Here is a 26445-nt window from a genome sequence, read left to right as displayed (position 1 = left end):
ACATGACAGGCTCTAGTCTCTGGACATTGAACACATAAAAGGGCCTACTACTGAATAAATAGAACTCATTAGTACCTGTAGCTTGGCTACTTGGTTCAATATTCAAGTTTACGAAGTAGCAGTACTAGCGGCAGCAGCAGCAGCACCAGCAGTAGTAGTAGTAGTAGTAGTAGTAGTAGTAGTAGTAGTAGTAGTAGTAGTAGTAGTAGTAGTAGTAGTAGTAGTAGCAGTAGTAGTAGTAGTAGTAGTAGTAGTAGTACATAAACTTTATTATAGACAGAAACCAGAAGGGCCCCTGCCCCAGTCCCCCAGATGCGGTAGGGGCGGTAGGGGGGGGGGGGCTGAAAAACGGAGTTTGTCCGGCAGGCCGATGCCCCCATTCCAAGGCCCCACTGGCACGGGAAATCCGCTCAGCTCGTTGGATCAGTCGTAGCTGATGTTCCAGTGCCGGGTTAGACAGCAGAGCCCCCCATCCATCCTATGTGCCGTTTGTTTCACGTTCTTCTCCGTGTTCTGCGCACTCCCACGTGATGTGCAAGGGTGTTAGTGTTGCTTCACACTACGGGAACATGTCTCTACATGCCGTTGGCTAGATCAGGCGTAGAGTGCGCGGATTTATGCAGGTTTTCGTCTGTAATCTTGGCAACACGGTTGCCTGCGCCGCGTTGAGTTTGGCGTGCGGAGGTGGATAGATTTTTCTGTGTTCTCTACAGTATTCTTTTCCAGTACGGACGCTCTCCCTATCAGAGTGGGATACCGTGCATCGGGCCCTAACTTGCTTAAGACTTCTTTGCCTGTTGGAGTCTGGAGCAGGCGATTTTTTCGTGTCCGTAGCTGTGCTTCGGTTACTTCTTGAATCCTGTTGTGCAAACCAAGCGCCAGTAGCTTGTTGTTTGAAGTATTCCGAGGTAATCTTATGGTCGTCTGAGATGTCATTCTTCTTATTTGGTTTGCTTTTTCTTTCTCTTCCTTGTTCATAATATGATAGGGGAGTGAGTATGTGATGCTACTGGTGATGAGAGTTTTTACCTGTAGGAGGGTATCTTGTTCTCTCATTCCCGTATGCGGTTGTTTGTTATAGCGATGATCATGCGTGAATTCCGTTATACAGCTGTTTTGAATGCATTTAGTGCGTAGGCACCTCTGATTAGCTTGGAGCCACATACCTAGTGTTCTTATGGTATCTTTCTCTGTAATAATTTTTCCTTCTAGCTTGACTTCCAGCTTTAGACCCGGGTCCGTCGTTTGTGCTTTTCTCTTTGTAAAGCGGATAAGTTCGGAATTTTCCGCTGAGCATTAGAGTCCCCGTAGTCTCGTGTACTCTTCTATGGTACTAGCTGCCTGTTGCAGTCCATCATCTTTCTCCGCTAGGCTGCATGTAGTTCTCCATACGGTTATGTCGTCTGCATATATCGTCTGTTTTAGACCGCGATTTCTTTGCGTTTCGATCTTTCAAGGCCTATCGTGGCAACGTTGAAACGTGCGGGTGAAATTTCCGCCCTATGTGGTTTTCCTTTCTTTGGTGGTCGAACGGTGTCTGATTCGCAATCCCCCTCGTTCATTATTGCAGTTCTCTGATTAGGGAAACTCTGGACGTATTGAAATATTTTCTGTCCACAGTTTGTTTACTCCAGCCCTTCAAGTATTCCTTTCTGACTGTTGCTATGTAAGGCTCCTTTTATGTCAACTCAACGGCTATGATGAAATCTTCCCCTACCTTTGCGATGTCCGTTAGTACTTCTGCCTTTAAAAGTTGTAGGAGATGTTGCGTTGAAGACACCAGAAGGTCGGGCTTCCATTTGAAGAAACCAAACCCAGCCTCAACATCGAAGCCAACTTGCCCAGAAGCTCTTTTATGAGGCAAAGTTAGGTCGCTTCCGAAACACAGTGTTGTGTAAATTCAGGTACTCCGATAGTAAAAAGTGAAAATATAGCACTCAGCAATAGCACTATGTAAATAACCAAGACTTCTGTTACGCGTCGAAGATATTGTCACTTCGTAGCGACGATGCAGAACCAAACACTGCCAAATACGCGAGTTATCGGATTTTGGTTAATTGCAGCTACCCTAAATTTGTTTGGCTACAAGTACCATTCTTAAAAACATATGCCATCGAATGCTCCGGCTTATACAACACGTGACCTTGAGCAAGAAAGTAGAGCCGGTGGCGCAGCCATGTTCTGCATTTTCGAGCGATAACTTACTACAAAAAATACCTAACTGTGACGACTACAGTGAGCGTTGCAGAGTTAAAAAAAAAAAAACGATGGAACAATTACAAAATTTGAAAAGAAATTGTCATAGTGTTAAAAAAAATAAAGAAAAAGGAAAAAGGAAAGAGAGGACAAGAAAAGCTACAACGACGAATACCGACGGCGACGATGGAGGGAGGCCACCCGCCGCAGTGGCTAAGCGGCTATGGTGTTGAGCTGCTAAGCACGAGATCGCGGGATCGAATACCTGCCGCCGCGGCCGCAGTTCTGTGGAGGCGAAGTGCAAAAATGCCCGTGTCCTGGGGTACGTTAAAGATTCCCGTCGTGGTCAGAATCAATGCGGAATCCGACACTAGGGCGTGCCTTAAAGAAAAGTTGTAGATTTGGCACCTGAAACAGAATTAATTTTATTGAGGGTGGTCAATGACGTCAGTACTACAGAGGCGGCATCGCAACGACATAGCCACTTCTACAACGATAAGCACGACGTCAAAACCAAGGAAGTCGATGAAGGCACGACAATGATAACACCGATGGCAGCTTCACGGATTACACTTCACCGACCTGAGATACGATCCACGCTGGGGTCCAGTACCGAGTTTTCTAGCTATTTCGTACTATTTTACAAGTATGCATGATGGTTATAGGCAAGATGATGACGCCTGCAACAGACGACGCAAGGCTTGCATGAAGTATTTTTAGCAGCAGTAGCTTAGGGAACGCTGCAGGTATACATGTGACGTCAACATACATTGTGGAGTGAATTAAGCACCTAAATCTTTGATATCGATGTTCTAATATGGTGTCTCTTCGTATTGTGCAAACCTACGGAGATCTTATGTACATCACAGAAAAACGCACTTAGTCCCCAAAATGTATGCCTTTTAGTCGCTTTCGGTTAGAATACGAGATTTATTTACGGCTTCACTCGAACGGGGGGGGGGGGGGGGGGGAGGGGAGTTTACGACTTCATTAGTCATCTGAACAAACATGCGCAAGCAAAGATAAATAATGGATACATGAGCCTATCACCAGAAGGTCACAGCACTTGTGTTCGGGCGTATATGGATGGTGCGTAGCGTTATCGCTCTGAAAGAAAACAACAACAAAAAAAGAACCTCGGCACACTTCTGTGACTGTGTAGAAGTACTACCCAACTTGCAGCGAAGCTGTTTGTTTCGAGCGGCTTTATTGCGATTATCGGTAGCCTCAAATATAAATAAGAAAATTTCAAAAGTTCCTCGCATCTGACTCCCTAATATGAAACGTGTCTCGCTTAGAACGCATTTGAACACTTAACAAAGAAATGTTTAGCAACGGCCCTACATCACCAACACACTTTTAACTTCTCATCAAAATGAGCCCGTATTGCCCTCCTACCTTCCTTTAAACCAAACCTTATATCGATGGCTGTCTTTGTATTTAATAGACTTAAGGCAAATCATACGCTGTTCATTAACCACACTTGTAACGACCAGGAACAGTGCATGAGTAATTTACTGAAAACGCCATAGTTATCCCACACACCATGAACAGTGTTGATTAATCACCCATTACACCTGCCCCATATTTCCACAATATTTAAACAACGTGAAAAAAGGTGACACGTCCGAAAAGCGGAAATGTGCTACGAACCTCTTATAATGCGCGAAAATAGGAATGTAAGCAGATTGTTTTTATTACTTGCAAAGCTCACAATTAAACGAGAAACATTTCGCCCAGCATTAAACTTAACACAGAATAATTTTTCCCCCAAATGTAAATTTAATTTGACGTAGTGTTCTTTAGGGATGCTGTGAAGCATAGCGGAAAACGGCCGTATAACGCTTTCGAACAGTTCGCGCAGGAATATTCTGGAAAAGGCTGTATTTTATACACAGAAAACTAACTGCACATGCAATTAAGTCATTACCTTCTCTGTATTTTTTCTTTTTCTTAAATTTTGTGTTGATGGCTGCTATGTGCAGTTCTTCTGGGAAAGTAGGAAAAATTCTGTGCCATTGAGAACGCACTGATAATGATTCGGAGCGATTAATTACATACATTTACTGCGAAGAACGCATTTATTCCACAGATATCATCTTCGCTTACAAATCACCCAGTGCCCGCCTCTTATTTCCAGAGAACATATACAACGTGTCTTAGTAGTTCACCGAAGGCTCCGGGAAAAGCTTCTGTTTACATCGTAGAGCGGATAAAATTTGGCACAAAACTGGTATTCTGCAAATATCTGCAACAATGTTGTGATGCCAAAAACATTAACCTTTATCCAAACATAGGCACCAGCATCACCTCTATTTCCAACGGATATAAACAAAGTTTCACGTACAGTTCTCCTGGGACTAAAAGAATATTGGGGATATCGGCTGCAAGACGCTTCCGAGGACTTGATGTAGAAACTTTTTGCAAAACCTATCTTTAGCTGATTTTCTTGCAGTTCCGTCCACACACCCTTCATAAGGATTCCTTCTTATATTAAGATGTCAACCATGAGGCACCTTAAGGCTTTTCAGCCGATTAGGGAAGTAAATAAGGAATTTCGTATAATAACCTTGTAGATCATTGCAAAGCTCGAGTAAGTGATTTGTCGCAATCCTGTTTATATACTTAGCAGTGCAAGTTTTCCCTCCGGATTACTCATAGCATGGCCCCGATTTTGTCCATGTATAACACTGCATCCGCCTTTGGTTCGTGCAGGGCGCTCGGAAAAATTTGTAAGCATTTCATATAACGTCTCTCAGCATGCCGAAAACGAGGGTTTAGCGATTTTCACTTCGTATTCAGCTAACCAGCACACTTCAACCTGAGGCTGCAATGCACCCCTAATATATCCCCGTTTCCCTTAGATATAAACTGGCTGAATGATCTAGATGTTATTTGTTTCATGACTATATGAGAACACCCATATAGTGTTTTCGAGCGCTTTTAGTCCCACTAAGAGCTTGGCTGCGAAATTGGTGCATTTCTTCTTAGTGTCGCCGATAATCATTGTTGGCATAATTATATAAGGAGACAACAATCTTAGATATATTGTTAGTATGGCGGTTTGCTATTGGTATCGTAAACAACATTAAGGCTTGTTCGTTAAGCGCACACCCATTCGTCCCGTTGATGATGATGGTGATTATATTATCATAAAGGTGAACCTTAAAAAAATGGCTGTGGCTTAGGTAAGGTTAAGCCCAGGATGCGAAGCATACTAGCCTTTATTTTAGTTGTTGAACCACTGTTTAGCCTGGTGAACTGCTGTTGCTTGGCTATATTTGGTTCGGCTAGACGAAGAAACAACTCATGCATTACTTCTTCGCCTTCAAGAGTGGAACGCGACAGCGTTCCCGTCGACCCGCCAAGGGGTGTAAGACAATGGGCTACAGGGCAGCGACTACGCGCCCCGCATTGGACGCGGTGAGCGTCGAGCAAAGCAGCGTTCGGCGCGGCAACGAAATGTGCGCCTGAGCAAGAGACGCACGCCTTAGAAACAGCGCGTTTCTAAGGCAACACCGCATTCACTAGAGGCGCTTTTGTACCGCTTTGAAGCGTTGTACTCGTGGCTCAGTGGTAGCGTCTCCGTCCCACACTCCGGAGACCCTGGTTCGATTCCCACCCAGCCCGTCTTGCAAGAGTTGAGCCAAAGCCACTTCTCCTCTGTCGTGACGTCACGGTGTCACGTGATTTCATGGTCACCGCCGCGCCTGAGGAGCTGGGTTGAGCCCTCGTAATATGCTTCGCATAAAATATGGCACGTACGCACTGTGAGGGATTTGTCAAGAATCGGGGGATAAGACGCACAGATAATAGCAGAAAATAATGAAGTGGTGAATATAAAACTTGGAGAAATCGAGTTCTTTTTATTTATTATTTGTTTTGACATATTGCTCGATGGCTTGAAAATGTGCTCATCAGTGCGCGCAAGTGATCGAGCAGGGGTGGTGCTGACGGCCGACAACGATGATGGTTTGATTCATACGTTTGGGTGTTGAATTGAATTCTGCGGTTGTATGTACGAAAACCACGATTTCGTTATGAGGCACGCGGTAGTGGGCGATTCAGTATTAATTTTTACCACCAGGTGATCTATAACGTGCCCCCCATGCACGGGACACCGGCATTTTTGCATTTCGCCCCCATCGAAATGCGGCCGCCGCGGTCGGAATTTCATCTCGCGACCTCTTGCTTAGCAGCGCAACACCATATGCAAGCTACCGCAGCGGGTTAGCGCGTTACGGTTACTGGGCGTTAAGCGTTCGGCATAAAGAAACATCCCTGAGACCAGTGCGTCCAATTCAATAGTTTCTTTATTGCGTCGAATAGGTCCAATAATATGCTATATATTTTATGGGGCCAGTACACTAATACACTAGTGGCCCTCGCGGGCTCTTGCCTATAATCAGACGAAATGCTTAGCACGAAGACTATTCGACACGTTCAGACATCGTCAGCTAATGGGAAATGTTCAGGTCCTCTTAACGTCGCCTCGTCCAATCACAGGCGATGCCAGCAGCCGCACCAGCCTCCGGAGAAAAACACGACTGTCGTGGGGTCCACGCACTATCCACACTGTCCACTGTCGTGAGTCCTCGAGTGAACAGCGGGGCAACTACTTCGGACCCCGCATAGGGCGCCGGTGTCTCTCTTCTGGTTTCGTGGGAGCCCACACCGCCGTGTAATTTTCCTCAACTTTGCCGTTGAATGACTGCGGGACTACATTCTGGCTGTCCCATTTATCCTTGTGGAGGTCTGAGGCGTACAGCTGCGTTACTGCATTTAGCTGTTACCTTCATCCTGCTCCCTATGTTGTGCGATACTGTAAAGGAAACGCTCGAGGCTGTCAATAGTGAACGGCACCGCAAGTTCGTGTGCGGCCAAGACGTTCTTGCGGATGCCTTTATGCCTAGTTGGTTGTCCCGAGGCGGTAGATGCACAGATAGTTTATTTGAAAGCGATGATCGAACAAATCCAGACCCAGGGCCAGCAGCAGATGTTCACGACGCTCGCCGATCTCCTGGGTCAGAAGTCCAACCACTGGGAGAGCCTAAACAGCGTCGCCAATCCTCGCCTGCGCAGCCTCTACGTCATCCTGGAGGCGCGCAACTGCTGCAGCACGGACCAGCGCGACGCCCACGCAGATCATGTCGGAATGGACGGAGGACTTGGTGTCGGCAGCAGGAAAGGCAGGAGGTCCAGGTGTGCGCCAGGAAAGCAGTCGCGCTGGCGGCTTGGTGGGCATTGACCTCCCAGGCGGTCTTGGCTTAAACGGAGGTGAGCAGCTCAGCAGCGCCACGAACCCATGTGCGTTCGCGCTGCTTGAAAGGCGACCGTGCATCGAGGACAGCGAACGGCAACTAGTCACGTGATTTCGGCATCCGGGAACGGAGAAGCTTACAACAAGCGACGGGTTGATGCAAGTCGCAGTGAACCAAGCCGAGCACACAGCCTGTTGTAAGTGGGGCGGCGATTCGCGGGATGGCTCAGCACGTTCCCAAACCTGCAGCGTGTCCAGGATGATGTTCGGTGCTTCAGTGCTGTGGTGATGCGGTGAGCGTTTTGGCTGTCGAGGAAGCCGCCGCTCATTCGCCTTGAGAAGCTGGATTCGCAGCTGCCGTAGCCGGTCACCCTCACGTGCAGCGGCGTCGATGAAATGGGTGAACGGGATTCCGGTAGCTAACTGCGCTGCATTAGCGCGATGTTGATGCGCTAACGCGGATGTTATTCGTAGCTGTGAAAGCCTAGGTAGCCTTTGGTGTTTCTGCACAGGTAGTTGCGGGATAGGACCCAGCCTAGAAGCTCCGTGTGGTCCCAGCTTGACACGAAGGTGCGTCGTACATCCTCGTTCCTGGTACATCTGTGCAGAAACTCCGGCAACGTCGGCGCGTCTTGTCATACGGCGATGTTCAGGCGTTGGCGATCCTCTGGGCATGGCAATCTTGGTTTCCCTCGATGTGTTGGTGTGCGAGCACAGAGAAACAGGAAGCACTTCTTGACCGTCTCGAACGATTGCTGACGCTCGAAAATGGCCATTCAATGAACGAGCATGATATTCACGAGGACACGCGAGAGCGCTTCTTTCTCATCGTGGAATGGCGCGTGTTCGGCTGTGAAGTAAAGAAAAAGAAGTGGCTTCGCAAACTGTTTACTGTGTGTTTTGCATGGTGTGCGTGTAAAATTTGTTAAGTGCATGCTTGTTTATTGAAGAGTAATAAAATTTTTGTATTACCAAATGATAAAAAAAAGAAAAGGAACACGCGCACAAACTAACGAACAAAAAAGAGCATATCCAATCTCTGACGTGACCCTATGCGTATGTGGAGCATCAACATCGACGGTGCTGGTGAGACGCGGTGGGGTCAGACCTTTGCGTGAGACATACGTAAGCCATAAGCCAAGACAGACATCAGAAACTGAGAAAAGAAGACACACACACACAAAATATTGGGTTCTTTTATTAGATTGGCGCGTCACTTCGGATGCCTTTAGCAACTCATAGTGTGCAACCAATTTGGGGGTAATAAAGCGCGTAATAATGAGATAGCTGTCGTTGTTATTGCGGCTTTCTTCGCAGGAATCTGCAAATTCTTTTATTGTCGCGTCAGCAGTTTAGTGTGTTAGGAATCTAAGGTATATGCGTGGCGTAGATTGAATGTTTATTTTATTATTCTCTCTTCACTTCTCACTGACTTGGTCAATGAGATTCAGATGAATAAACGATGGTTTGAAGCAGACAATTTTGGACAATTTTATTGTGCTTTCGTACCTCTTACGCTTTAGCATTTTGCTCTGAAGGAGCAAATCTTAAATGGTGCCCTGATATGGTAGGGGAAGTGAAGCTTATGCTGTTATTATTATTATTATTATTATTATTATTATTATTATTAGTCCGCAATTTGTTCCATGTTCGTCTTAAGCTTCCTAAATGTTAGTCCTCCTGCATTATCTTGTTATATGTCGATGCTAACGTAAATACTGGACGCTGAATTGGTGATTTTACCGGGCCAAGCGCCTCAAGGCACTGGTGGTTTTGACAGGCCCGTTTATTGTACTTCGTGTTTCTTTGTGCTATTATTATTATTATTATTATTATTATTATTATTATTATTATTATTATTATTATTATTATTATTATTATTATTATTATTATTATTATTATTATTATTATTATTATTATTATTTTATATTATTATTATTATTATTATTATTATTATTATTATTATTATTATTATTATTATTATTATTATTATTATTATGTTTTAGAAATCCACTTAAAGCAACGGTTACAAATTTACCCTTGTTTCTACACTGTCGTACTTGCCAATCGTGTCAGTGTGCCCCTGTAGAATATGTTAACTCCATTAAATACCTTGGTGTTTTCTTTGACAGTGACCTCTCATGGAATGATCACATGACGTATCTTTGCGGCAGGCTCAGAAGTGTTTCCTCGCTGCTTTTTAATATTAAATCCATTGTTCCGATGCCTGTAAAAATCACTATCATGCACGCCTTAGCATACAGTGTGTTACGTTATGGCATTACATTGTTCGGGTTTTGCTCATCTCGATGGCTTTGTCGAATTGACAGTATTCTAAAAAATATGTTGAAGTCCATTGTTTATAACTCTTCCTCGGCCGACAATGTGAACTTATTTATACATCTGGGTCTTCCGTCATTTCAAACTTTGTTCACTCAAACGGTTGTGGTGAGACATTTTTGGAACCCTGATTTCAAACAAGAATATGTTGCTCCCCGTGCACTGCGGAAAACATTGCGTTTTGTAGTACCGCACTGCAACACAAGATTTGGTAAGGCTAGTAGGTATGCTTATGTCCCAAGAATATTCAATGATCTTCCTGATCATATATTTACTGCAACTTCGAAACGAAACTTGAAAAAAATGTTGAAGGCACTGTAAGATATGTATAATACTGCATTTCTCTTTTCTTGTATTTCTTTTGTCACTGATTTCAGCTGATTTTCTGTTTCATTTTGTGTGATGAACTTCACGAGCTTGTCATTTCTGTACATGTTGCCATTTTGACTTTGTTTGCCGACATGCCGGGCCAAGTCACGCAAGCCACTTCGTTGGCTTTGACGGGCCTGCCTTCTGATGTACGATTATTGTAAGATGGCAACAATAAATACTATTATTATTATTATTATTATTATTATTATTATTATTATTATTATTATTAGAAGTTGCTATTGTAGCTCTAATACCCAGCTGTGCGTGATGGTCAATGAACTACCTGCCTTTGTCTGTACAGTGTCCACTGGTTTGCCCCAAGGTTCCGCGTTAAGTCCACTTCTCTTGTTTAATTGTGTAATGGCCTCTCGGTTTAATGGTTTACACCATTGATGGTATAAAGAACACCATCAATGGCGTTTTCGCTACAACACAGCACCCTTTATTTCTTTTTTACGCTGACGACATCAAGCTAGTTAAGGACATTCACACTACTGAGGGCTGCCTCGCTCTGCAGTCCGTCCTATTTTTCTCTGAAAGGTGCCAGTTAAACGGACTGACTCTAAATTCATCTGAAACCATAGTTTACTCGTATTCGATCGCGTGAAACCTTTAAGATCGTCTACCTTTATTCTGTTGACCGGGCGGTGTTTTAATCAGTCAATCAAAGAACGTCTATTGCTTACAAAGGTGTTGGGCAGAACATACAGAAGGAGGTCCGATAACGCAAGCCTGCAAGGGAGCCTCCTGTTTCGAGATGCATGAAGAGAAGTGAGCAACCAACAGTGATTATACTTTATAACAACTATTAAACATAATTAAAAAAACAGAAAACTATGAACAGAAAACTTCTTCAACTATGAAGCGTTTCTTTCGAGGAACTCGTATGGGTTTCCTTTGTAGCAATTGCAACGTACGGGTGGATGTCTGATTTTTCCTTTATTCATTACTTCTCTCCACCTTGCAGGTTTCCGCTGAACTACTACGTCAAACACTTGCCTTTGCTTCGTGTTGTCGACAAATTCGACTTCGCCCTGCCATCTTCTAGCCGCCTGGTTAGCTCAGATGGTAGAGCGGCTGCCCCGGAAAGGCGGTGGTCCCGGGTTCGAGTCCCGGACCAGGACGAATTTTCTTCAACTATGAAGCGTTTCTTTCGAGGAACTCGTATGGGTTTCCTTTGTAGCAATTGCTACGTACGGGTGGATGTCTGATTTTTTCTTTATTCAGAAAACGGTAGTGTGAGGACCCTCTATTAGAAACGGGATTAGTTTTCTTTCTTTATTGCCTCAAAGGATGCACGATATTTTATATCGTTTAGCCCGTTATTCCATAATGCTACTGTTGCAAATTAGGCTTTGTGTCATTCATAGTTACTGCACACTTTTGGTAGCATACTGTTGTTATTCAAAGCAAACCTAGTGTTATTGGAATTATAAAGGGATACGTTGTCAGTTAGATTGATTTGTCATTTACATTATTATGTCTGAATAGTGCGGTATGGCGCAAGGAATTCGAACAGCATATTATTTGGGCGTGTTAGGAAAAAGTTAACGAGTCTATGTATGCACATCGTTTCCTGACCTCATGGAGCAACAACTTTTCAAGTCTGAGTAATCATCGTATACACTTCCGCCACTTAGCTGCAGAGAAGTCGAACCGACGTGCAATCTCCATGCGAAATAATTTCTAGAATTATTACGTGTTCTGTTCTACTAGCCACTGTTTCACTGCGGGTTTTGTAGAACAGGACACCAGGAACTACCTTCCGCGTTGCTGCCTATTTCAGCAGGCACTCACCTCTCCACAGAATGCACTGTCGTTTTCTCCATATTGATATCTTTCAAAACGTGTTGTCTTCCTTTACTTCCGAGCTTCCTACTTTTTCTTCAGTCTTCTTTCTAGCTGTGCTCCTGTTCTGTCTTCTCATAGTTTCTGCCTTCGTCCGTAGATGCGCTCTGTCTCTCAGTAATGGGTTATTACAGGATTGTTGCTTATTATGTGGCACTCTATCCGGCTATTTCAGGTCTTCCATTTTTCTTTTCATCTTGTAACTTTATGATTTTAGTTGTGCTGGGGTGCGCTATGAACAGAACAACACAGTATGGTACATAGATTACATACGGGAGTGCTCTAGCAACTGACGTTTTCGGAAACTTCCGGTGTTCAGATATACACATCACTGCACAGACACTTGACGCGTCCTATCTATATTACTTACGAGTCAAGAAGCAAATTTCTCTTTCTGACGACGATATTGATAGCCACCTGTGTAATTGTACTAGTACTATAATATGTTTATTTAATGGCGCCAATTTAAAGAAAAACACATGGAACATCGCACGATAATTTATGGAAGATCGATCGGTAAATACAAAAGTGCAGCGCTTCTCTGAGTCGTTAAGGTGCTCAAAATAACTCCACGATGCCTGATAGACGCGGAGCAGGGCAATACGACAGGGACCAGAATAAGAAAGACCCACACACACAGCTAACTTGTATCTCGGTGTATGTGTACGCGCTGTGTTCGAGTCTTTCTTATTCTTGGTCCTTGTCGTATTGCGCTGCTCCGTGTCTGTCGTGAATCTAAACCAACTAGCCAGGCAACGTGCCCCACAAAGCAACGTGCTCATAGCATCCGCCCCTTATACTAATAGACTCGAAGAAGCCCAGTTGCTTTACACGCTCCTCGCGATTTCCAAAACGTCTGTTCGAACTAAAGAAAAAAAATACACATGGCATTTCCGCATTTCCGCTGGCAGAGAGATAAACCTGACAGCTTAATTTTTCTCTGCGGTGGCACTTGGTTCAAAGGGCCACATAAGACGATGCATTCGGAATCATGTGCATGCAATGTATAATTTCTATCGTAGTTGGTGGCGTGCTAGATGCGATAAATGAGCACGACTGTTGATGCGTCGCTTCTGACAGTCGTTCACTCCGAATGGGCTCCGTGTGGCACGATAAACCTGCGTGCGCAAGGCTATTTGACACCATCGTCTCTGATATACCATGCCCTATTCAGGTGGCCAGAATGTCTAACTTCTTTTTTCGCAGTTATATGCAGACTACTGAAGACGACGGGTGGTTTCATAGATGTTGCGTAAAGTCGGTATGATACGGCCTGTGGGAAGGATAATATGAAGCCTATAGACAACAGCGGAGCAATACACTACAGCACATTCGAAACAGATTGCCCCTGTCTCGTTCAGACGTTTGCGCATACTTTACAAAATTATGTCTCTAAGATCGGTGCGTTTCTTTTTTACTGCGGCGGTAAAGGATCTCCTTTTAGATACCTTGCCATTAGGCGCTTCTCTGTTGCAGCCGTGGACGCTGCTCATGCATTTCCTAACTGTACAACTGTTCTTCCTGTGCGTCACTTTCTTATGGACATTCATTCATTTCAATTGATATCGAGATATTGCTAAATGGCTCGAAAATATGCTCTTTAGTGCACACAAGTGAAGTGATGGACCTGCGACGGTGTGCATGACGGACAGCAGTGATCCTATCTACGATAAGCTAATGATAAGTGCTTACTGCGACTTACGGCTACAGCTAAAAAAAAATGTCTCGGAAGGCTTCACGTCGAGTTCAATTTCCTTTATTTTGCGTGATAGGACATATGAAGATCATATAAAAGCTGCTACGTGACAGTTGTACATTAATAATTACAACGGTTCGTGTGCAATAATACTTTTAAAGAGACAAAATCGTTATGATCAACCAGACTGTTCGCAAACTTCACACCGTCATGAAGGCATGTGCAAAGTGCGAGGCGCACATTGCGTCCACTCATGCAACCACAGTCGTCGAGATCGCTCCACGAGCCCCCGCAGCAGGAACCCACGTCACGAACAAGAATGCAATAGATGTACGTTCCACTGCAAGCCTGCCATCTTGAGAAGCAGAATCCACATCTCCCCAGCTGATTGGCAGTGCAGCCAGGGGCCTCGACGTACACCGCGAAAAGGGATTCCATAACTATTTGCGGTGCGTGAGCATATGTTATATAGCAGTGTGTTAGCTGATCTATTTCATTTGGGTTCTGACCTCTTTCCGACACTTCCGAAGATGAGCGAACGAATAGCCTCGCCAGGTGTTATATAGTCTTCGTAGACACTCACACCGGTCGTATCGAGACGTGAAGGCGAGTGCCGGGCGGTGACCGTGATCGTGTCGTCAACATCGTCTTCAGAATCGCTCTCTGAAGCAAAGCCAGGGGAAGGTGGCGGAGTCTCCTTGGTTGTAGTTTTTGGCGACAGTGGCGGTGTCTCCTCGTCGATCTTGCCCTCTTCCGCCATAGAACCCCTCTCTATCCACTGTATTTCAGCAAGTATTGCGCTTTCGGGGGTGGAGAATTGTCCATCTGGGTCGGCGCGCACAACTCCTAGCTGCACCCGTCACCGGCATCGTTGTTGTAACACGGCTGGAACGCTTTCCACAGCACGAAGCTGAGCTCTGATGGATCCGACGCGAGGTGCCGGTGTCTTTCGTCTGGCTGCGTGGGAGCGCACACTAAGTCTTCCACCACGTTGTCTTCGGCAGCTTCGTCATTGATTGACTGTGTGACGCCATTCAGCCTGTCGTGCTTATCCTGGTCGACGTCTGCTGCATATGGCTGTGTTACTGCGTTCAACCTCTGATCGTATCCTTGCTCCGTGTATTCTGCCATTTTGCCAAGGAAAAGCTCGAGGCTCTCCCTAATGAGCGGCGGCGAAAGCTCCATTGCGGCCACGAAGTTCTTGCAGAGGCATCTGTGGCTGGCTTCGTGGAGGCGGGGGATGCAGAGATAGTTACGTTGAAACCGATGGTGGAAATGGTCGAGACCCAGTGACAGCAGCAGACGTTCGCTCAGCTCGCCTGCCTCGAGCGCCAGAAGTGCAACCACTGCGAGGGCCTGAGAAGTGTCGCCATTCTGCATTTTCGCAGCCTCTACGACATCCTGGAGGCGCGCAGCTGCTGCGGCATGGACTTGCGTGACATCCACGCAACTGTTGTCAAAAAGGCGAGAGGCGTCGGTGGCTGCAGCAGGAAAGGCAAAATGTTGAGGCGCGCCGCAGGATAGATTCCGCTCCGGCGGCTTGCTGTGGAATGATCTTACAAGTGGTCTTGACGTAGGCGGAGGTGAGCTGGACAGCAGTTCTGTGAATGCTGGAGTCTTCGCGCTCAGCGAGAGGCGACCGTGCGTCGGGGGTGGCCAACGGCAACCAGTCACGTCATTTTGGCATCTGGGCGCCGAGAAGCTCACAACAAGCTGCGCGTGGATGTAACTAGCGGCGGCCCACGTCGTGCACACGGCCCGTTGTATGGGCCGCAGCAGCGCTTGGCCGCATGGCTTGGTGCTTTCCGATAGCTTCGGTGCGTCAAGCATGCTTGTCCGTGTGACAGCACATTGGTGATGCACAGACGCAGATCGTTGTTGCTGCCAAGGAAGGTACCGCTGAGACGTCGTGAGAAGCAGAATCCACAGCTGCTGGTGGTGGTTGCCGTCACTAGAAGCGGCCTCGAAGATAGAAGCGTACAGGATTCCTGTAGCTAGATGACCTGTGTCAGAGGGTTGGTGATGCGCTGAAGGACGTTGCTTTTGTTGCCGAGGAATGTGCAACTCAGACGACTTCGGGAGCAGAACTGACCGATGCAGCTGCTCGTCACCGTCAATGGCAATGACTTCGAGGAACGTCGTAAACGGTATTCCCATTGGAAGTTGCGCTGCGCAAGCACGATAACAACGCGCTGAAGGAGATCGTTTTCTCTTCCGAGAACGCTGAAGTAGTGCTCGGTGGCTCGGGAGAGGTAGATGCATAGCAGGACCAAGCGCCAAAGCTCCGGTGTCTCGCGGCTTGTCACGAAGAGGTGTTGAACTTTACGTTTCTCCTGTATCTGTGCAGCGGCTCCGGCAACGCAGATACCTCTTGACATGCGGCGATGTTCAGGCGCTGCGGATCCTCTGTTCGTCGCGATGCTGCCTTCTGTCGCTATTGATCGCGTGCGGCAACAGTGAATCAGGATGACCTTCTTGTTGGACAGGAGCTTAAGTTACTTCTGGAAAATGGCGATTCGATGAGCGAGCATCAACTGCACGCGGATGCGCGGGTCCACTTCTTTCTCATCGTGCCACATCTCGTGCTCGGCTGTGAAGAAGTAAACGAAAATTCACGCATGGAATTTTTGTGTTAGACCCACCGTGGTTGGTTAGTGGCTATGATGTGCGTTGATAAGTGATGTTCGTGTTATATTTTCCGCTCCGAAACGTCTTGGTTTTATGTGTGCCAAAGTGAACGCAGGAAATCGGGCAAACAAACAGGTGTGCGCAAAAAAAAAACATGGGCAGAAACATGTCGGATGTGTAAAGAAAGTAGTTTATTCGGTTCCCTTGTCGTGTGGTTCATCATATGCAGGCCAAACGGGCAGATGTCTGAATGACAGATTGCACGAGCATAGATATAAGATGGAAAACCAGCTCTCCGGTCATATAAGTGCGCATTGTAAGGCTCACAAGTGCATCCCAGATATTGATAGAACCAGTCTTCTGAACAGAGCTGATCATGAACTGAGAAGGGAGATATTGGAAGCGCTTGAGATCAAAAAGCGTGGTGTTGATTGTATCAGTGAAGCCTCAGTTTCTCTTTCGACAAAGGAACTGGCGTATCTTGAGAGCGACACTTACAAGTTATTCTGTATTTTGGCTTCTTTGTGCGATGCAAATTACTGCCCTGTTTCCTCTTATTGTTTGGATCTTTGATAGCAGCTATATATTACTATGTCAAGAAATAAAACACTCAGTTGTTAGTGCGCCTACGTGCTGTCTCGTGTTCCCCTTCTTCGTGTGTTGTTTTATTCGGCGCCGTCCTTGTAATCATGCTTAACCAACTAGCCCACCAACACATGCTCAGGGGCTATGATGTGCTGCTAAGCACGAGGTCGCGGGATGGAATCCAGGCCACGGCAGCCACATTTCGAGGGGGCTAAATACGAAAGCGCCCGTGTACTTAGATTTAGGTGCGCGTTAAAGAAACCCAGGTGGTGGAAATTTTCGAAGGTCTCTACTACGACGTGCCTCATAATCAGATCGCGGTTTTGCCACGTGAAATTGAAATTTAGTCATAATTTAAGTTTTCTTTTTTTACCCGCCGTGGTTGCTCAGTGGCTATGGTGTTGGGCTGCTGAGCACGAGGTCGCGGGATCGAATCCCGGCCACGGCGGCCGCATTTCGATGGGGGCGAAAACAGCCGTGTACTTAGATTTTGGTGCACATTAAAGAGCCCCAGGTGGTCGAAATTTCCGGAGTCCTCCACTACGGCGTGCCTCATAATCAGAAAATGGTTTTGGCACGTAAAACCCCATAATTCAATTCAAGTTTTCTTTTGTTGTCTGAGTGTACGTAAACGTTGTGCCACTTGTGTATTTCCACGGAGCCCGGTGCATTAGTCATGTTATAGAGCTTCATCCGACTAGTATAACCCCTTATCAACCCTCATCGATCGTTCGCTTATCATTTTCCATAGCGAACATGTTAACGCAGGTTTAATATGTAGTTCAATACCGCAGTCCAAGGCGCTACCTTTGGTGCAAGTCAACGCTATTACTTTTTGTGGTAATTAAGGTGAACTTAGGGGAATTTATCGAAGCTATTGCGAAACCAGCTGTACATTTTCTGAGGGAGCTATGTAATGATTTATAGATGGTTCGGATGCTTGCTTTAAACTTGTTCTTTGTTGAAACGTACGGTGTTCTGTGTGTTTTATACGGAATATCAGATAATGTATGCACGGTTCGCTTCAGTTTGCTGAGCACTTGTAGCGTCTGCCTTAAGGGGGTATGAGCGATTGCATTTTTTGCTTTATTACGGGGGTATGAGCCATTCATTGTCTTACGTTACGGACAAATTTCTCGCTGGGTAGGTATAGAAATGCTTACGCATTTAAAAGGCTACGGCTCTCACCACTACGGTTTCCCTCGTAACTCATTGTGTAGTTTTGGGACGTTAGACCCCATTGCTGCTGTAGGAAACTGTTCATGCGCCAAGCGTATGTAAGCTCTTCATTGCTCGAGGGAAGCGGAAATAAGTGATATTAGGCAATTAGAGAGAAGAGTTCGATGCCAATCGGGCTGCAGCGCGGGGGGAAGTGGTTCCAAACGAGCAGACCCTACTCGGGAAGGCAGACGGCGTCGACACGCCTAATCACGAGGAGCTAGAAAAATAAAGCGTTGATTTGAAATCATTATTCTCTTGAAGAGGGATATTTGTTGAATTATGGATATTTATTTCTCTGCGCAATTTCGCATAGAACAAAGCCGGTCACCGGCACACTTGTAGTGTTTGTAGGATCAGCGAAAATGGCTCTACAGTGATTCGTCCGCTTCGCGGCCATTCTCGTGTTTAGACGGTGCGTGAGAACATCAGCAGAAAATACCTCAGCCTCTGAGGTATTACACTGTGTATAATACACTGATAATACACCGCTGAACATTATACTGTGTGAAGGTGGATGACCAGCGAAGCTGTGTATGTGGGCATTTTTAATGGCGAACTGTCCATTGCCGGCCTTCAAACGCGGTATGCACACAAATGGAAGGCGAGGTGCGACTAGTCCCTCCTCCACAATGTTGAGCCTCGGAAGACAATCAGGCATCGGGGGGTATACATACCCATGTATTCTTGCAAAACGCGGCACGACGACTTTCGCTAACGAATCCCGGCACCTAGGACAGACACGCACCTCACCGCTCTCCGAGGGCACACACTTCTCCTCCGTAGTCTCGGCGATCGTGCGTTGGTCGACGTCCCGCAGTGCAGTAGTGGTTGTGAGGTCACTCGAAAACCAACGTAGACATAGCCGACGCGCGTCAAAGTGTAGTATCTGTTCCTATGAGCTTAATATCTGATACAGGTTATATTCGGACATAACATATCATACTTATGTTTGCAAGTTGGCGGAGTGCTTAAAGCCGGCTTCACCCCCGCCGAGGGTCGGCCCGGTAATACACTGTCTTCGCGATCGGTCGACGTATGGAGAGAAATTCTCGATCTGCACGGCTCGATAGACGAACTCAGTTTTTCCAGAAGCTAGCCATGTAGACCTTCGCTGTAACAATTGCCGTATTCTGTTTTGTTTTGCCTCCCACCGCGTTAGTTTAATGGTGTTGCACTGGTAAGCTTTAGGCCGTGCGTTCGTTCCCGGCCGCGGCGGCCGTAGTTCGATCTGAGGGGGCGAAGGGCAAGAAAAAAAAAAGGAGACACTCGTGTACTTAGATTCAGGCGTGCGGTGAAAAAGCCCAACTGGCCAAATAAATCCGGAACCTCCAACTACGGCGTGTCTCATAAACAGATCTTATTTTTGGCGCATAAGACCACAGAATTTTACTGAATTTTTTTTCTCGTCACTTAATCAGACGACTCTTCCAGATACGGTGCCACTTTCTCACCTCAACTACTGTCAACTCGTATGGGGAACCTCAGCGCCCTCTAGCCTGCAACGCATCCATCTTTTGCAGAAGAAATACATTCGTCATGTTTATAATGCACCGTACCCATCCCCCACAGCTCAACTTTCTCACAATTTCAGAAGAATTAGTATACACAACTTATATAAGTACCGACTGAGCGTGAAGTTCAAAACAGAAATAAGACATAACCTCACTAGTTTACGACTTCTTGCTAATTTCCAAAACAAATTACCATACTACCCAACTAGATATGCAGAAAGTTGATCAGTAAATACTCCTCATCTTACTACCGGACAACAGCGTTTATCCTACACGTTACCCTGTCTTTTGAACGCCTACAAATTCGATGGCTTTGATTTATTTCTTGTTCTTACCAGAATCTTCGCCTTATGTATAATGCTTGATTCTGGATACTTCCTTTCGCAGTGAATTCATGTTATTCCAATGTTTGTATTGTCATTAGAATCTTTTTCTGTTCGATCATTACCCTGTATACTTATATTTAACTCAGTAGCAGCAGCAGCAGTGGCTGCTGCTTTGTTTCGTTTGCGTACTTTTGATGTGTTGGTGTGCTTGCCAAAATAAACAGACCAGGAGTTGTGGGCTCGTCAAGCTGCCTGCGAACAGCTTTCTTCTTTCCGCCCTCCCATCTAACATGTATGATGGCAAATACACATTATGATTAACGACGGCAATTTTCTATTGCTACCATAGGCGCTCCTCCAATGTTTTCTAACCGTGCTCCTATTCCACGTGCGTCACTTTTTTTTATTGAGATTTTGTTATGCTCTATACATTATGGCACGTAAGTGATCGAGTGGCGTCAACGATAATGACGTCAGCGATAATGATAATGAGAATGACGTCAGCGATAAGCTAATGTCATCGTGGTTTCTGAGAGTTACGCGGAAAGCCTAAAAATGTATCTCGGCGATTCGCGCTTCCAATCCAGCTTCCTTTAGTGTGTCAAATAAGCGCTATGAATGACTATTGTGAAGATACTATGCGACGACAGCACTTACATATGAATGTGAGGTGTGGGTGAGTCCTGTTAAAGAGAGAAACAGTTTAGGATCAAACATGACTCCTTGCGCATAAGACGGCGTGATGAAGGGATGCGCAACGTGTGAGGCCACCACTAGCGTCGACTGGTCTAACCGCAGGCTGTCTCGGACGCTCCACGAGCCTTCGTAGCAGAACGTCATGCGACAGACAAAAAGTACCGTGACTACGCTTTGCACTCTGATCCCGCTGTCTTGAGAAGCAGGATCCATACTTTCTAGCTGCTGGTCACTGTTGGATGCAGAGTACTCAGCTCCCGGTCTGGCACCTTGTGCAGAGATGGCCACACCCAACAACCACGGTAGGAGGGAGCACTACGTCGAAACAGCACAGAAGAGATACAGAGTTTACAACCAAATACAACCAAATACAACCAGATTTGGCACGGAGAGACCGTCGTCCGCTCCAGCCTGGTCAAGAAGAACTCGAGGCAGCATGTTTGCAACACTGGTGAGGTGCTTCAGGGCTAAGATGCAAAGAACACCGCAAAGAATACCGAGAAATCGGACCGTCGCATACTTAGCATATAATGCTATCACTGGTGAATTCTAATGACAGGAAGCACTGATAACTAGATCAGCAGCTGGTGTGCTAAAAGGGGCATTATAAGCATACAGAATGAACTGTTCTGACATTACACGTATTTTTTCCAGCTTAGACAACGTCGTGATACTCCAGTCAGTACACATAAGGAATTGTGAATAAGTAGTTTCACCGGCGCCGAGAGAAGGTATTTGATGCGACCAACTATTCCTGTTTTGCGAACAATATTTTGGATCAGACTTATATGACTATCCTACGACATATTTGCAGAAAAGGTCGCTCCTAGGTACTTAAAATGATAAACAAGTTAAATGCTACGACCATTTAAAACAATATCTACATGTGAAAGGATTTCTTTGTTCTTTGGTCTCAAAATAATTGCATTTGTTTTGATGTGATTAATTTTTATGACATTAAGTAACGATCATACTCCTAATTCTTGTACTTTACAATTTCCATTATATATGCATTAAAAGTTATGTAGGTTATTACCCGTAATCAAACTGCTGTTGTTATGGGCATGTATAATAAGGTTTGCACTGCAATTATTACGTATACCAAATCATAAATATATGTAAAATAAACAATACATGACCTAATATACTCCTGTGCCGAACTCCGGAAACTGCCTTCATAACTTGACACCTTGGTTTATATATTTCGACGATTTGTTGCCGATAGCATAGGCAAGAGTTTCTTAGTTCCTGTTTGGGACCCCGTGTGCCATAATGGTTAAGCTTTTTTGTTCAAAGCTTTTGGTTAACTGAAACAGATACATTTGTATAATCAACAAGCAGTCGAACCGTTATAGGTTTCTTTTCAAACTGTGTTATAATGTGTTCTTTTTTCTGAAATAATGCTGTTTTTGTAGATTTGGTTTTCCGAAATCTGAAACAACAACAACAAGTAGCTTTTCCAAGAGGCAAGTCGAGTCCCAAACTTTGGCTATAGTATTATGTCTGGAGCACATTGTTTACTTGTGGATTAGTTCGGCGTCATATCTTTGCACACAGTGATTTGTTTCTTCTTCGGCGCCTACATTTTGAAACCTGAAGAGATGACCAAACAAAAGTGAGTTTTGTAAGAGCGTCTGCCTCTGCGAAAATCGGTATGCGTTGGCCCGTCATGGTAAGAAATGTTGTTCTTGCCTCAAAACGCCGGGCAGCGGGGCCCCAACGCAAGGTGCATGTCGTTTTCAAAACTCACGCATTTAGAAGCGTGAGCGGACTGGGAAATGCTGACTTTTAGTGACCATGGCTACGCATTGCTTGACATCGAACTTTTATGCACTATGTGCGAAAACTGCGGTGGGAACGTTCAGCCGTTAGAAAACATCAGAATGCGCTCAGGTGTCGCCTGCACTTGAGATACTGAATGCAGCTACACTGGTTGTCGCTGTTACATTTAATGATGACAGCATTGTCCGATGCAGTGTTCTGAAGTCATTCAGAATTGCACCAGGACGCTAGTCAGTGGATGGGTTACATAGCATTGACCAGCATTGACCTTATCCCACCGAAAGGGCTGCACAGCAGTACACAAAAGAGGCCCCAAAGGCAAGGAAACAAACGAGAAAAAGAAAAAAGGTGTTTATCTCGACGAGTGCCCTGCTGATGATTATTGAATGAGTCCATAAATTCGTATTTCTTCCATATTAGTTGTGTAATAGACATGCTTTTCCCTTTAAAAACAATTGTCTCGGAACATAAATTTTGTTCAACATTTTTCCTATCATCTAAGCAAGCGCAAATGCAAAGGATATTTTTTTCAGTATTTAGTGCGCAAACTAGGAAATCTACTGTAGTATAATTATTGTAGTTTATTGAAGCATTATTCATTCACAACAGATTTACAATTTAACAATGCATAAAACTGAGCAAAGAAACATTAAAAAAGTTGAAAAGAGCGAGCATAATGATATAAGGTTAGCTATATACTTCAACAAAAAGAACAAATGCTGAAAATATTGATACGATATATTTATTTTAATAGCTGCATCTACTTAGCGACCTCTCTGCCTTTCTGTAACTGAATTTCTTTCTCATTTTTCTCTCTACATCTATTGAGAAAAAGGGTCAGCAATGTGACTTAAAGTACATGGTACGTATAGGGCCTAACGTATTCTCTAAAATAATAATATACGGCATTCATCTAACCGCTACAAGAGCCCTTCGCCTAGCTAAAATTCCAACTTATCCGTGAGAACACGCGTTTCGATGGGGGAGAAATGCAAAAACACCCGTGTAGGACAGCAATGTGACCTAAAGTACATGGTACGTATAGCTCCTAACCTCTTCCCTAAAATAATATTATATAGCATTCAGCTCACCTCTTTAAGGACACTTCGCCTCGGTAAAATTCCAACTTATCCGTCGGAATACGTATTTCGATAGGGGCGAAATGCAAAAACACCCGTGTACTTAGATTTAGTTGCACATTAAAGATTGCCAGGACGGCGAAATTAATCCGAAGTTCCCTGCTACGGCGTGCCTCATAATGAGATCACAGTTTTGAAAAGTAAAACCCCATGACACATTTTTAAAAGTCGATCTGCACTGCATAATAGTTTGGTAGTAGTTGCCATGAAGATGTTCTTAGATGGCATGAAAACGTGTTCCTCAGTGCGCGGAAGTGATAGAGCAGCAGTGGATCCTATGGCGGACGACGATGATATCAACGACAAGTTATCGCGTCATGGTTTCTGCGATTTACGCAGGCAGCGTAAAAAGATATCCCCGAGCGCTGCGCGTCAATTCAAAGTTGTTTTTTAGCATCGAATAAGGGCAATAGAAAAGAAAAGCGATTATTGAATGCGGCGAGTTCACAAACGTATCCATAGTCCCTGTGGGCTAATACTATTAAATCGATAAATTGTCTAGGATCTATGCGACCGCTCGCACATCTCACGGCGTCATCAAGGCACGCGCAGCGTACCAAGCTCATTTTGCGCCGTCTCGTCCACCAGTTGGTCGTCGCGGCAGCCCCACCTTCCTCCGCAGCAGTAATCTATGTGCCATGCAAAAAATGCAGTGGCTGCCAGTTGCGCTCCGACACCGCCGGCTTGAGAAGCAGGATCCACCCGCTGCTGTTAGATGGAGAGTTTTCAGTTCCTCTTCGTATAAGCCTTGTTTGCAGATCACGATGGCAGGGCCGACTATGATGTCAACGAAGCACGGAATATATGTGTGCAGAGTGCGTGCAAAGATCATCAGCCAGATTTGGCCCTACTACATTTGGAGACGACGATAGGATGCTTGCAGGCCCGTGTTTTTCTGAATTGCCTTCCGTGCGGCTCCAAGCTTGTTTCAAAGATATCCCGCGGTGCAGTCTCGTCTATTGAATTTTTTGGCGATAGTGGTGGTGCCTTGTGGCTTTTGTTGTTCTCTTCCGCCACTGATCGCTTCTCTCTCCAGTACTTTAGCAAGGCGTGAACTTTCTGGGGAGGGAAATCCCTCTTTGTCGGCACGCAGAAGTCGTCGTCTTCACCGTCGCCGCTATCGTTGTCGCAACACGGCTGGGACTCCTCCCATAGGACGAAGCTGAGCTCGGACGCACCCAACAGGAGGTACCGGTGTGTTTGCTCAGGTCGCGTGGGAGCATACACGCAGTTTTCTTCCGCGTACTCCACCGCTTCGTCGTTGAAGGGTGGCGTCACTGCATTGAACCTGTCGTGTTCATCCTGGCTGACGTCTGCTTCATATGGCTGTATTGCTGCGTTAAATGTTTCTTGTTGATCCAGGTTGACGTCTGCTGCATACGGATTTGTTACTGCATTCAAGCTTTCATCCTGCACCCTGTATCCGTCCATCCTGCCAAGAAAAAGCTCGATGCTTTGCAGAATGAGCGGCAGCACAACTACGAGTGCGGCCAGGAACTTGCACGAGCTTCCGTGGCTGGTTGCGTGGAAGCTGTGAAGGCAAAGGTAGCTTCTTTGGAGCCGCTGGTAAAGGAGCATGAGGTCTAGACTCTGCAGCATACGTGCACCCAGATGGCGAATCTCCTGATCCAGAACAGCAACCGTTGTAAGGGCTGCAACAACGCCGCCATTGCTCACTTGTCCAGCCTCTAAGCCACGAATCCTGTGGGGTTCGCGCCCATAGAAATGCGACCGTGCGTGAAGGGAAGGGAACGACGACCAGTGATGCCTTTTCCGCATGCGGGCGCAGTGGAGCTCACCACAAGCTGCTGGTTGGTGGATGTCACTGCGGGCGAAGCCTTGCAGAGAGTGTTTTGTAAGGGCCCCAGAGCTTGGGCCCTGGACTCGATGGGTCGAAAACTCCGTAGTCTGAAGCATGATAGTGCGTCCTTGAGTACGCCAGCGATACGCTGACGCTGGTCGCCGTGCTTGTTGCTGCGGGAGGTGCCGCTGAGCCGACTTGAGAAGAAGCGTGCACAGCTGAAGCTGCTGCTCGCCGTCACTGGCAATGGCATCGACGAATGCGACCAATTGTATTACTGTAGCTTGTTGCACTGTCTCGGCTCGTCGGCGATACGCTGGCGGCGAGTGCCTACGCTGCCAACAACACCAAGGTCGTCCACAGTCGCTCTGCAAAGGTAGTTGCACTGTAGATCCTTGCGCAGAAGTTCCAGCTTCTTTGGGATTGTCTCGAAGACGCGTTGAATGTTCTCATTTCTCGTGCATCTGTGCAATTGTTTCACCGACACGCACCCGTCTTTCCAGTGGTCGATGTTCAGGCGCTGTGGATCCTCTGGCCGTCGCGGTGTTGGTTTCTACTTGACCGCGTGCGATCCAAGGCAATCAGAAGGACTTTCAGGTCGGGCTGGAATGGTTGCTGCTGCTTGAAGATGGCGATTCAATGAACGTGCATCTCCTGCACGAGGACACGCAGGAGCACTTCTTTTTCATCCTGGAACACAGCGTGATCAGCTCTGAAGAATTAAAGACAACGCAAATTTTCGTAAAATGCTTCGTCTGTTACTTTTATGGCGTGCAGCTAGCACGTAATACGTGATTTTGCATATGTATATAACATGGTCAGTGTAATTTAACATTAAATGGTGATTCAGCGTTTGAGTTGAGTAAATTCTCTTTTCGTTGTCCGTTTCGTGCTGTTCGTTTACGAAGTTGTATGGTGTACTGATAATTACGGGAATTTAACAACGGTGCACCTTTTGCTTCCTGACTAAAAAATATTTCTTTTGTTCTCCGCACGATAAAATATTTTGGCAGAACCCAACTCACGATGGCTGTGGGTGTTAAA

General features: G+C 45.8%; 1 protein-coding gene and 1 pseudogene across 1 annotated transcript; one reads left to right on the top strand and one right to left on the bottom strand.

Annotated features, from left to right (window-relative positions):
* Positions 1-19004: 19004 nt before the first annotated feature.
* Positions 19005-19184, top strand: LOC135896244 (U2 spliceosomal RNA; annotated as a pseudogene).
* A 1369-nt stretch (positions 19185-20553) lies between these two features.
* On the bottom strand, positions 20554-26042 carry LOC135896223 (uncharacterized). The gene is made up of 2 exons (XM_065424587.1): positions 24158-26042; positions 20554-20994 (listed from the first exon to the last, which is right to left on the bottom strand). The coding sequence occupies exon 1, from the start codon at positions 25515-25517 to the stop codon at positions 24432-24434; it is 1086 nt and encodes a 361-aa protein (XP_065280659.1). The 5' UTR covers positions 25518-26042; the 3' UTR covers positions 20554-20994; positions 24158-24431.
* Positions 26043-26445: the final 403 nt, after the last annotated feature.

This window comes from Dermacentor albipictus, chromosome 1 (genome assembly GCF_038994185.2).
Source record: "Dermacentor albipictus isolate Rhodes 1998 colony chromosome 1, USDA_Dalb.pri_finalv2, whole genome shotgun sequence".
In the NCBI taxonomy this organism is placed as follows: Eukaryota; Metazoa; Arthropoda; class Arachnida; order Ixodida; family Ixodidae; genus Dermacentor; species Dermacentor albipictus.
This window is presented reverse-complemented; position numbering and strand designations above follow the sequence as displayed.